Source organism: Mustela nigripes, chromosome 13 (genome assembly GCF_022355385.1).
Source record: "Mustela nigripes isolate SB6536 chromosome 13, MUSNIG.SB6536, whole genome shotgun sequence".
NCBI lineage: Eukaryota > Metazoa > Chordata > Mammalia > Carnivora > Mustelidae > Mustela > Mustela nigripes.
The window spans coordinates 84,032,109-84,045,381 of NC_081569.1; the positions used below are offsets into that span (position 1 = coordinate 84,032,109).

A 13,273-nucleotide genomic window follows, 5' to 3' on the forward strand; every position below is an offset into this window, starting at 1 on the left:
TAATATTTTATTTATTTATTTGACAGAGAGAGCAAGAGAGCACAAGCGGAAGAGCTGTAGAGGAAGAGGGAGAAGCCGGCTCCTCTGAGCAGGGAGTGCGATGGGAGACTAAATCCCAGGATCTTGTGATCATGATCCAAGACAAAGGCAGATACTTAACCAAATGAGACACCCAGGTGACCCAAGAATTCAATCTTTAAAAAATATAGAGCACATTCTAACACAAATTTGAGATCTACACTTCACTTAAATATAATAAAAACATAATTTTCTACATTCATTTTTGTTTTATTAAATAAGTAAAAATGATGCACCTGTGTAATAATTTTGCTGTGCCCATTCTCCTCTTATATAACCCCTAATGACCAGTTAAAAACTAAGTGTTCTAGAAGATTATATGTAAAACCTAAAAAATCAAATGTTTAAAACTGGTTACATATGTATTTACTAAATGAACCTTTTAAATTAACATTTTAAATCTTAAGCTTACCTTGAAAAGCCAAGGTGTAAGAATTCTCAGTGGAGGAATCAAAACTGGTGGTGAAGGGGAGGTCAGGTTATCAGTTGAAATGCCAAGGTTATCTCTAATCTGTAATTTTCAAATAAAATGCAACACACCTATAAAAGTGTTCTTCCAGTTTGTTTTATCTTAAACTTGAGTTTAATTCCAGTTCCTATCGTTAGTTATATATTTAAACATGGTTAAGTGACTTCACCTTGCTAGGAACCAGTTTATAGCAAGGTGGGGTGGTGGGTAGCTATGAGATCTAAGGCTTCCACTTCTTAACTTTTTTTTCTTTCTCCTCTTGTGTTTTGTTTTTTTTGTTTTTGTTTTTACCTTAGCTAGATTTTGCCAAAGTTCACAGAGGTAATCAAAAACTTGAGCATGTATTTCAGGATCCATAATAGCGTTGACATCTCCCAAAATGCCTAGCATTCTTCGCCACATTACAGTAGCAACATCAGCATGCCATCCTGTGAGTGTACCCCCTGCCATCACGCTACAACATTCAGATGGAAATTCACTGATTTCTGTAGAAAAAATACACTAGTGTCAGTAATTTTTCTAAAGAATTGATCACAAAACACAAAGGAGTCAAAATAATAAACTTAAATATCTACAAAAGTGAATTTTTAAAGTGTCATTATGCATTAGTGTTATTTTTTCCTGATTAAAATCGACCAGTTCATAATTCCTTATTATGGCAGTAATTACTTATTCAATACCACCTGTACTAAGATTTACCTAAGGAGGAAATGATGCAGATACTAGATAAATTTATTATAGTTGATATAAAGGTCATATTTATAAATACATAATCTCTCTTTCAGCAAATGGTCACTTCAGGTTATAGCATCAATTAATAGAATATCTCAGGCTGAAGGCAGTTCCTATAGGAAGTCTTCATAAGCCTGTTTCTTTGTACTTAAAACTTCCAAAGAAATGTATTTCACAATTAAGTCAAGCCTAGCATTAAAAGAGATATGATAATAACATGGGAAAATTAACATTTTTACTAAAACTTAAACATAATTTAAAAATTTCTATAATTACATTTCTTTTGCTTAATGAAATTGGCAAGATTATATGTAAGAAATATAGGTAACCTTGGATCCTAGTCTCATTTCTATCATTAATTATGTAATGTTGTACAAATTACTTAATTTGTCAGAGAGAGAGAGAGTGCACAAGCAGGCAGAGTGGCAGGCAGATGCAGAGAGATAAGCAGGCTCCCTGCCAAGCAAGAAGCCCAGTGAGGGACTCAATCGACCCCAGGACCCTGGGTCATGACCTGAGCCGAAGGCAGCGGCTTAACCAACTGAGCCACCCAGGCTTCCCAAATCTTTTTTTTTTTTTTTAATATTTTATTTATTTATTTGACAGAGAGAGCAAGAGAGCACAAGTGAGCACAAGAGAGCAGAATTCCTATGGTTACACTTCCTCACTGTAAAATAGATGGTTTAGCTAACATCACTATAGGTCTCCTTCAGCTTAAAAAAAAATCCATTGGAGCACCTGGGTGGCTCAGTTGTTAAGCATCTGCCTTTGGCTCAGGTTGTGATCCCAGCATCCTAGGATCAAGCCCCATATTGGGCTCCCTGCTCAGTGGAGAGCCTGCTTCTCCCTCTCCAGCTCCCCTGTGCTTGTGTTCCCTCTCTTGCTGTGTCTCTCTGTCATAAATAAATTTAAAAAAAAAAAAAAAAACCATTATCCTATTCAGTGTATATAATGGAAAAGGCAAAATAATTACTAAGTTGGTAAGGATTATTCCTACTTGATAGTATCTCAGTGTGCTCATAATTTCTAAGTTCATTCTAACTATATATAAGTCCTTTACCTCTCATGTTTGACTTTTTTCTCTTTCCACATAAAGTGTATAATAACTGATTGTATTATAAAAAAGTTACCAAATTGTCTCTCATGATAATAGAAAATAAGAGTCTGGTGTAAACCCAATGAAATAAAAGAAAACACAAAACACTGCAGTTTCACTGTTAACATTTCCCTACTCTACAGAACCTGCATAATATAGTGATAAATCAACTGATTTGTCTCTTAATTATCCCTCTCAAAAACAAAATTTTAAATAATTTAGATAATAAGATCTCCTAACATTAATGCTCTGAAAGGAAAAATGGCAAGTATCTAATTTCCAAATATTGCCTAGGTCATCTGGAGTCTGAAGAACAGAATGGTGGAGCTTCTCATCAAGCTGCAGATCTTTCTGTTCCATGTTATCTATATTCAGTGTGGAAGGAGAAGGTGTTTGTGACCTGGATCCCAGAGCTGAATGGACTGGAGAAGCACTTTCTGAACCTGTAAAGACAATTTAATAAAAATTACAATAAAGAGAATATTCAACACCCTCTACCTAAGATGTAATGCTTAAAACCCCAATAAAACACAACTGAACCACATCAAAGGATATAACAGGTTACAAGTTGGCCAAAGAGGTAAATAAAATAAAAATACAGTACAAGATTTTATATCTAGGGGTCTCATTTGATTTCTTCCATGGGACTCATATGGAATTAGAACTGGACTTACCAGTTCATAGAAGCCATCAGTGAGAGTGAGAATGTCTACTCTCATTCCTGGTCTAGCTACAGAAACTCTAGGACCCACTGTTACTCTATTTCACTAACTTCAGACTTGGAGCAATTCAAAAGAAGAGGAACTTGCTCACTGTGGCTCTATGTGCTACTATCATTGTACACTGTGGTGTACAATGTTCCCTGGTGGGCCCCAGTGTTCAGTCTCTCCCCCACCACACACACACACACACACACACACACACACACACACACACAGAGTCCCTGGTGGTCCCCAGTCTTCAGTCTCTCTCCCACCATACAAACAAACTCCTTTCTTCCCAATCCATTTTTTGTAAGGCAGCAAAAAAATCTAAAAATCGAATCTGATAGTACTCCCACATTTAAAATCTTTCTATGGATTTTATGCCTCTTTACTGGACACAGCATAAGTGCAAACTTTTTAGTGTGTGGTTTTCCAGTCTTTGTGCAACTTTATTACAACTCCATAATTCCCCTAGTACTTTTAAGTTCTAGTCATAGAAAGTAAACTGCTGGTATTTATCAGAATACATAGCATACCTCTGGCCTTTTCCACATATTTTTCCCTTTGCATGGAGCCCTTATCCTGTTCCCATAAGTCTGGTTAACTTTTTATTTTTTAGGTTTCACCTTAGACACCCTTTCCTGAGAAGCCTACCCCATGTTGATATATCTGGGGTAAATAAGTAATCTCTGCTCTTTGCACTTATTCCTCACCATTATATCACGTCACACTGTCCTGAAACTATTCACTTTTAAATATCTTCACTAGTGCATATACTCTGTAAGAACAGGGACTGTATGTGGTTACATACTGACATACTGCCAGTGCATAGTATGATGTCTGGCAAATAACAGAAACTCCTGTCAATTTAAATAATGTATACCATAAATTAATACTATATGAACAATTTGTGGTGGTTGTATGGGAGTGCTACTAGTACCAAGCCAAGCCCCTAAAATATTAGGTCTTTTTAAAAGAAAATCAACAAAGAAAGATTGGGCTTAAATGACGCATTAGACCAGATGGACTTAACTGGTATGTACAGAACAATCCATCCAAAGCAGCAGAATATACTCTTCTCAAATACAAACGGAACATTCTCCAGGAAAGATCACATATTAGGTCACACAACAAGTCTCAATAAATTCAGCACACCAAAATCTTATCAAGCATCTTTTGTGACCACAACAATATGAAGCTAGAAATCAACTACCAGAAGAAAACTGGAAAAACTACAAATACATGAAGACTAAACATGTTACTAAATAACTACAGGATGAATGGAAACTTAAAGGAGAAAAAATACCTAGATATAAATGAAAACAGAAATATAACATACCAAAACCTATGGAATACAACAAAAATGGTTCTAAGAAAGAATTTCATAGCAATACAGGCCTGGCTCAAGAAAAGAGAAATCTCAAATAAACAATTTAACTTCCACCCAGGAAAATTAGGGGGAAAAAAAAAAAGAACAAAGCCCAAAGTCAGTAGAAGGAAAGAAATAATATAAGATCAGAGCAGAAATTAATAAAATAGAGACTAAAAAGACAATAAAGGAAGATGAATGAAACTAACGGCTGATTCTTTGAAAAGGTAAAAATGACAATCCTTTACATAGATCCACAAGAAGAAAAAAGAGCTCAAATAAAATCAGAAATGAAATAAATACAAATACAAATACCACAGAAATACAAAGGATCATAAGAGAATATGAACAATTATACCCCCACAAATGGGTCAACCTAGAAGAAATGGATATATTCCTAGAAATGTATAATCTTCCCGGATTCAATCATGAAGAAACAGAAATCTGAATAGACAAATCACTAGTAAGGAGACTGAATCAGTAATCAAAAACCTCCTAATAAACAAAATTGCAGGATCACCCAGCTTTGCTGGTGAATTCTGCAAAACACCAAAGAAGTCTTAACACCTATCCCTCTCAAATTCTTCCAAAAAATTGATGAGGAAAGAAAACTTCCAAACTCATTTTACAAGGCCAGTGTTACACTCATACCAAAACTAGACAAGGACACCACAAAAGAAAATTAGAGGCCAATACCCCTAATGAACACAGATGCAAAAATCCTCAACAAAATATTAGCAAACTGAGTTCAACAACACAGAAAAACAATCATACACCATGCTCAAGCGGGATTTATTCCTGGGAGACAAAGTTGGTTCAACATCTACAAATCAACCAATGTGCTAATACCATATTAACAAAAGGAAAGATAAAAATCATATGGTCATTTCACCAGATACAGAAAAGTATTTGACAAAATTCAATACCCATTAATGATAAAAGTCTCAACAAACTGGGTATAATGGGAATGCACCTCAATATAATAATAAAGGCCATATATAACAAATTAGCATCTAATATCAGATTCACTGGTGAAATGTGAAAGCTTGCCCACTATCCCCACTTTTAGTCAACATAGTATTAGAAATCCTACCTGTAGCAATTAGTTAAGAAAAAGGAATAAGAGGTACACAAATTGGAAAGGAAGAATTAAGACTATCACTATATGCCAATCACATGATCCTATATATAGAAAACCCTGAACCTTCCATCAAAAAACTGTCAGAATACATGAATTCAGTAAAATTGCAGAATATAAAATTAATATGTAAAAACTCTGCTGTGTTTCTGCACCCTAATAATGAACTACAAACAATCCCATTTATAATCACATTAAAAAGAATAAAATACCTAGGAATAAATTTAACTAAGGAGGTAAAAGACCTATATATAGTGAAAACTAGGAGACACTGATGAAAGAAACTAAAGAAGACACAAATAAATGGAAAGATATGCCATGCTCATGAGTTGGAAGACTAATATTGTTAAAATGTCCATACCACCCAAAACAATGTACAGATTCAATGCAATCCCTATCAAAATACCAACAGTATTTTTCACAGAACTAGAATAAATAATTTTAAAATTTGTATGAAATAACAAAAGACTAACTAGCCAAAACAATCTTAAGAAAGAAGAACAAAGTTGGAGGTATCTTGCTCCCTATTTCAAATTATACTACAAAGCTATAGTAATTAAAACAGTGTGGTATTGGCATAAAAACAGACCCAGAGATCTACAGAACACAGAGAGCTAGAAAAAAACCCATGCATATAAGGTCAACGAATTTACAATAAAGGAGGGTAAAAGATACAATGGAGAAAGGATAGTCTCTTCAATAAATGCTGCTGGGAAAACTGGACAGCTATATGTAAAAGGATAAAACTAAACTACTACTTTATATCATACAAAAGAATCAATTCAAAATGAATTGAAGACCTGAAAACATAAAACTTATAAAAGAAAACATAGGCAGTAAGCTCCTTCACATTGATCTTAGCGATGTTTTTTAGATACCTGTTCAGGCAAGGGAAACAAAAGCAAAAATAAACGAGCGGAGCTATATCAAACTAAATAGCCTCTACACAGTGAAGAAAACCATCAACAAAACAAAAAGGGAACCTACTAAACTGAAGCAGATATTTCCAAATCATATATCTGATAAGGGCCTAACATATATATAAAAGGATTCATAGAACACAATAAATATATAAAATATATAAAGAACTCCTTTACCTCAATAACAAAAAACAATCCAATTAAAAAAGGGCAAAAGTTCTGAATATTTTTCAAAAGAACACATACAGATAACCAACAGACACATGAAAAGATGCTCAACACCACTAAACCTTCCAGCCACTCTGGAAAACAATACAGAGGTTCCTCAAAAAAATTTTAAGTAGAATCACCGCATGATCTAGTACTTTCACTACTGGGTATCTATCTAAAGAAAAGAAAAATACTAATTCAAAGAGGTATTTGTATCCCTATGTTCATTGCAGTGTTACTTACAACAGCCAAGGTATGGAAATAACCTAAGAGTCCACTTAAGGATAAATGGATAAAGATGTGGTTTTTATAGACAATGGAATACTATTCAGTCACAAAAAAGAATGAAATTTTGACATTTGCAACAACATGGCTGGACCTCGACAGTATTATGCTAAGTGAAGTAAATTAGACAGAAAAAGACAAATACCATATGATTCCATTTATATGTGGAATCTAAAAAGTAAAACAAAACAAAATAAAACCCAGCCCCACAGATATGGAGAACTAACTGGTGGCTGCCATGACAAAGGGGAGGACGGTGTGGAATGGGAGGAGAATTAAGAACTTTCAGGGGAGCCAGAGTAGCTCAGGTAAGGATCCTGGGGTCCTGGAATTGAGTCCTGCCTCGGGCTCCCTGCTCAAGCAGGGAGTCTGCTTCTCCCTCTACCTTTATCCCCTGTTCGTGCTCTCTCGCTGTTCTCAAATAATAAAAGCTTAAAAAAAAAACTGGAATGGATAATCACCCATCAAAGGGCATTAGAAGACAGTGAGAACCAGAGGAAATTTGGATCATCCAGTGGAACCACTAATCTATGTGCTACTAGCTGCCCAGGATCCCTCTGGTCACTACAGTGGTCACTACAGTGACCAGAGACCAAGAACCTTGCAATAATGTGATCTTGCATTTCATAACTGAATTTCTTGGATCCCACTCATCATATATTTGACCACATAAAAAATTTGCTAAAAAGCATAATTCACTGTATTAATACAGACTATTAGTATATTGATAAATAGGCCTTCTATTAGGCAGTATTCTCTACAGTTTCTATAATAAATACTTTGTTAAAGAAATCATTAAAAATCTGGGCTGAGGAGAAAGACAACTATCATATGATCTCCCTGATATGAGGAAGTAGAGATGCAACATGGGGGGTTAAGGGGGTAGGAGAAGAATAAATGAAACAAGATGGGATTGGGAGGGAGACAAACCATAAGTGACTCTTAATCTCACAAAACAAACTGAGGGTTGCTAGGGGGAGGGGGGTTGGGAGAAGGGGGATGGGGTTATGGACATTGGGGAGGGTATGTGCTTTGGTGAGTGCTGTGAAGTGTGTAAACCTGGCGATTCACAGACCTAAACCCCTGGGGATAAAAATATGTTTATATAAAAAATAAAAAATTTAAAAATTTAAAAAAAATCTGGGATGACTCTAAAACACAGTGAAAAGAAGAAAATACTTCTCAACTATTTTATTTTTTGGTAATCTAAAAATCACTACAGGAAATGCAGTGATGCAAACATATATAAAATTCTGTATACAATATCAGGAGTTCAGCTAACCCCCTGAAACTTACCATGTAGACTCTAGGCCAAGACACTCTTACATTAATGCATTTTTTCCCTCCATTGTTACATAAAGATAGATGAAAACATAATGCTTAAACTCTAATAAGTAATACTTAAAACCTATCAAATAAAATCCTAAACAGATTCTTTGGTGGCTTAAAAAATGCACTTAAAGAAGACATTCCCTTGAGTAACTTTACCAGTAACCGTTGCAACTTCAGCGGAGAAAGCCTGTTGATTAAGACTGCTTGTTTCAGAATCTATCTGAAGTGTGGTTAGACTAGCCACTTCCTGCTCTTCAGCACTCTGATGATGGCCAGAACCTGAATCCACATCAGCAGAGGACATAATCCCAGCATCAGCTCCAAAGCCAAAATCTAAAGGAAGAAGAAATGCTAGTACATAGAAGTCTCAATTATAAAACAAAAGCATTTACAAAAAAGACAAAACGGGGTGCCTGGGTGGCTCAGTCAGTTAAGTGTCTGCCTTCGGCTCAGGTCAGGATCCCCGCTGGAATCAAGCCTGGAGTCTGGCTCCTTGATCAGTAGGGAGTCTGCTTCCCCTTCTGCCCCTGCCCGTCACCCTCATGTTCTCTCCTTTCCCCCTCAAATAAATAAAATCTTTTAAAATAAAGAGACAAGTTGCTTCAGCGAAATGATTAAACGTTAACATTCCCCCTACATCTATTTACATACCACTCAGACAAGTGTAAATAATGTTAACAGTTTAAAGTTTATAATTAGAAACAAATTTTTAAAAGTTCTCATAGCTTATTACTAACAACAATAAGGACAAAAAACAGATACATATGATGTATCTTCACTATTCTTACCCACATTTTCTGATAGCTGGTAATAGGCTTTTCAACAACTTTATACTCTCTACTCTAGGTATATACAATAAAAATGGCTCATATGTAGTAAACCATTTTTCTCTTAACCCATATATTCCATCTGAAATCAGAGTAGCACATAATCCATGAAGGCAGAAAACATTTTTAGATTTTGGTACTCTTCACTACCAAGTGTAACAAAGAATTACAGAAAAGCTATGTGGTACTGATACAGCATCAAGTAATATCAATGCTATCATTTTAACTTTTGTGATTATTCAAGAAATGCTCTGGGTAATGGAACACTGAACATAACTGTACTAAACATACTGAAGCACTGAACTAGATAGTGGTTCCCAAATACAAATGCATGAAACAGCACTGACTCATAACTATGACTATCCATTATTCTAATGTCAAGTCTACTCTAACTTTTTTCCTTTCTGTATGTTTGGTTCTAAAATATCATTTGTTTTATGAAAGGACAGTGGTTTCTGTTTTTTAAGTGCCTTCAGTTTGGTGAAATAAAGTGGTCCCGACTTGAATTCCCTAAAACTTCCTTTGGAATTTCACTAAAAAATGAAATCATAATATGTGGGAACCCTTGTCCAGTAACATTAGAGAGGAAAGTGATGGTTACATAATTCACAAGTCAATCTCAAACAGAAAACAATTAACAAAAAACATACTGCTCAAATAGAAAAAGATACTTGCTGTCAAATTTTCGGCCATCATATTGGAAAGCGCTGAAAGAATCCGAATGACTATCTGAGCTGATAAGATCACTGCTCCCTGCACTGGCAGGAGAAGTCCATTCTGAGGGCACACCTGGGTCATCAATAGGGCGCATTTGGTTTTGCTTATTTAGAATATCAGGGAGGTCTTTGGGAATTTCAAGACTGCCTGGACTACTTCCTCTTCTTGTCATAGTCTAAAAATTCAAGAAACATCTTACTATTAAAAACGTAATCTCATTAAACATCTGAAATCTTGAATTTCCAAGACAATCACCATAATAAATTGAGATATAGGGTATGAAGTAGGAGGTGGGAAACACACTAATCAAACAGTCTATGTAACTGTATGGAGCCATTACCTGAATTACTGTTGGTTTGTCTAAAGTAGAGACCCAATCGTGATATGGTGTTGGGTCTAAGATTCTTTGAGCCTCAAAGGATCCATGGAGTGAAGTTAAGAGGGTAGAAAGAGCAAGGTATTCAAATGTAAAAAGTAGCAGCGAATAGTAGAGATAGTGGAGGAAGGAAAGAATGATGGCAAAGAGGTTATTCTATAATGATTATATATAATAATTCTATTATTTTTTCCCATTCAAGGAAAAAAAAACTAAACTCTCTCAATAAAAATCTTATTAAAAAAAACACAACAGTTGGGGTGCCTGGGTGGCTCAGGGGGTTAAGCCTCTGCCTTCAGCTCAGGTCATGATTCCAGGGTCCTGAGATCGAGCCCCACATCGGGCTCCCTACTCAGCAGGGAGCCTGCTTCCCCCCTCTCTCTCTGCCTGCCTCTCTGCCTACTTGTGATCTCTGTCTGTCAGATAAATAAATAAATAAAATCTTAAAAAAAAAAAAAAAAACTAGTGGAACATGACCATTAAAAAAAGAAGCAATTCGGGGCTCCTGGGTGGCTCAGTGGGTTAAACCGCTGCCTTCAGCTCAGGTCATGATCTCAGGGTCCTGGGATCGAGTCCTGCATCGGGCTCTCTGCTCGGCAGGGAGCCTGCTTCCCTCTCTCTCTCTCTCTGCTTGCCTCTCCATCTACTTGTGATTTCTCTCTGTCAAATAAATAAATAAAAATCTTAAAAAAAAAAAAAAAAGTTTCTTTAAAAAAAAAAAAGAAGAAGCAATTCTACATATATTTATCTTTCCTTAACAACTAAGCATTATTAGGGATAAAATTGCTTCTATTTTCAATCTGCCATAATTCTAATAAAACAAAGAGAACTTTAAAATCTGTTCTGAAGTTATCTATAATGATTAAGTAATCAATATTTATGCTATCAAACCAATAGGAGTTGGGTCAGAAGACCTCTCGTTATCTTTCTTGTTAAGAAAGAGCCAGCAGTGGGCAGGAAGGTAACCTATGAGCAAATACAAAAAACAGAGGGAAGACTAGGAAGGTAGGGGCTTATACCTAAGTAGTTAAGCAAATAGGTATTCTAATCTTTTACTTTGGTCAAAATTATAAGCCTATTTGTTTAATGTCTTTAAATAAAAAATATTATAAAAGTAGAATTTAAGATCTTAATTCAAAAAAGGGGTTAAGTTTTAGAGGAAGATTATTTTGTGTAAAGATTTACAAACACACACACACACACACATATATATATTCTCCTTGCTAAATCAAATAAATAAAATAAAATAACACTTACTGAGGCATTACCACTTCGAAGTCGTTCTGCTATAAACTCATCCATCAGATCAGGAACATTAGCACTGCTGCTGCCAATATCACTATTAAGAGGGGGCAGTTTTGGGCTCATGTCCTCTTTATTGACTAAAAATAAATAAATAACTATATATAGTGAAAAAGAACTTAACTGCATTTCCTGAATTTGAAACAAACAAAAACAACCCAAAACAAATCACCTATGCCATATCAATTATTTGCCAAACATGCATCTATGAATAATCTTTCTCCTTTTAGATTTAATTTTAGGAATTAGTAAATTGATATTTACTTTATTTAACTAAGCAGATGTTAGTCAATCTTCAGTGTAACCTTAAACAGCAAGAAAGCTTATAGATAAGCACTAGCTGAGGTTAGGTTAATATTGCCTATAAAGAAACTGGTATATTTATCTTTCTTCCTGCCTCTATGCTTCTATTTAGAGTCTTAATAATAACTTAGAATTCCATTCTTTCCAAGGACTATTTACAAGGAATCTATCCCTTGAATCTATCCACATCTCAGTGGGATATAAATGCGTTTAAGTTTAGATAAATAAAAAATTTATAAGCATGACATAATGTCATTACTGTACACTACAAAGTCTAATGTTATTGTTTTAAGAAAAAAAATATTTATTTTCATAAAGGTTTTTCTGTAAGAAGAAAAAATTATTCTTAAAATTGTTCTGTAAAAATTATTTTGATTTATGACTATATTAATAAGAAAATTTTAAACTTGGGGAAAAAACTTATAGAACACAAGATATTTACTTCACTATTATGCTGTTGAAAAGTTAATTTCTCTGCAATAAAAGAAAACCAGCATTGTTTATATTCCTAATGAACTAAAAAGCATTTCAGGCTAAGAAAATACACTAGTCAAGAGCTCACTGTGAAATACCATTATCTTTATATTACTGGCCAGGCTTTGCTAAGCTGTCGAATACTGCCCTCAAGTGGCATTAATGGCTCAATGCAAGATGCATTATACGGCATTCTGTTAATCATGCTAACAAAACCATGTTAAACAAACAAATTCAAAACCTACCTTACTGCTGAAAGTTAATTTTCTATATCTGTAAAGTTATTTTAAATTTGAATCAAGATAAGAGAAGACAGTTACCATAATCTTGCTTTCTGTAATCTGTCCATAGAGGTTCCATATTTAAATCATGATTGGCTATCATGAAACCTTTATGCACATCTAAAATCTCAGAAAAAAGAAAAGCACTGGTAAGTGTTTTAAGGACTTGCATTCTATACAAATGAATGCAAAACTAAAAAGCCTACCCCTTGTTTTGAAATTGCTTATATGAAAAGTAACTAAATCCATTTTGAGATTTAAGAAATAATTTCTCCTTCAATGATAACTTAAAACGTTGGTGGCTGGTTGTATGACCTAAAAATGTCAAAGTAATTTTCGTCCACGAAAAAAGATAAAACCAAGTAAATCAGCAATAAAAATAACGAACTCAATTAGATACAGCGGTGCTCTTTTAAATATAAACTATAAGGGGGCAGGGGAGAAAGTATTCCACCTACTTAGTAAACCTAATTTCATGGCTCAGAAAAATATTTGATTTCGGTAGCCTCTGAAAGGTCATTAAAATTTTCCTGTATCTCCCTCTTTCCTATCTTGTTCAGCAGCAAAGAGGTTTAACTAAATGCCTTAAAAGGGAAATTAGTAATTTAAATAAACATTGTATGCTGGGAAAAATACAGCTGGGAAAAGGCGCATGCATAA

The 13,273-nt window shown here is 34.8% G+C and overlaps 1 protein-coding gene across 6 annotated transcripts in view; it reads right to left on the reverse strand.

The window, feature by feature from the left end:
- The window catches only part of RALGAPA1 (Ral GTPase activating protein catalytic subunit alpha 1), a 246,928-nt gene that overhangs the window by 127,156 nt on the left and 106,499 nt on the right, over nt 1–13,273 (reverse strand). For 5 of the 6 annotated variants that reach the window (XM_059373090.1, XM_059373085.1, XM_059373089.1 and 2 more), the window contains 6 exons: nt 11,511–11,635; nt 9,836–10,052; nt 8,490–8,666; nt 2,666–2,818; nt 839–1,032; nt 491–589 (listed from right to left, as the gene is read on the reverse strand). In XM_059373090.1, coding sequence (XP_059229073.1) covers nt 491–589; nt 839–1,032; nt 2,666–2,818; nt 8,490–8,666; nt 9,836–10,052; nt 11,511–11,635 — 965 coding nt within the window. Of the gene's footprint in view, nt 1–490; nt 590–838; nt 1,033–2,665; nt 2,819–8,489; nt 8,667–9,835; nt 10,053–11,510; nt 11,636–12,652; nt 12,734–13,273 lie in introns of all 6 variants that reach the window. The other variant, XM_059373087.1, reaches the window with a different exon arrangement.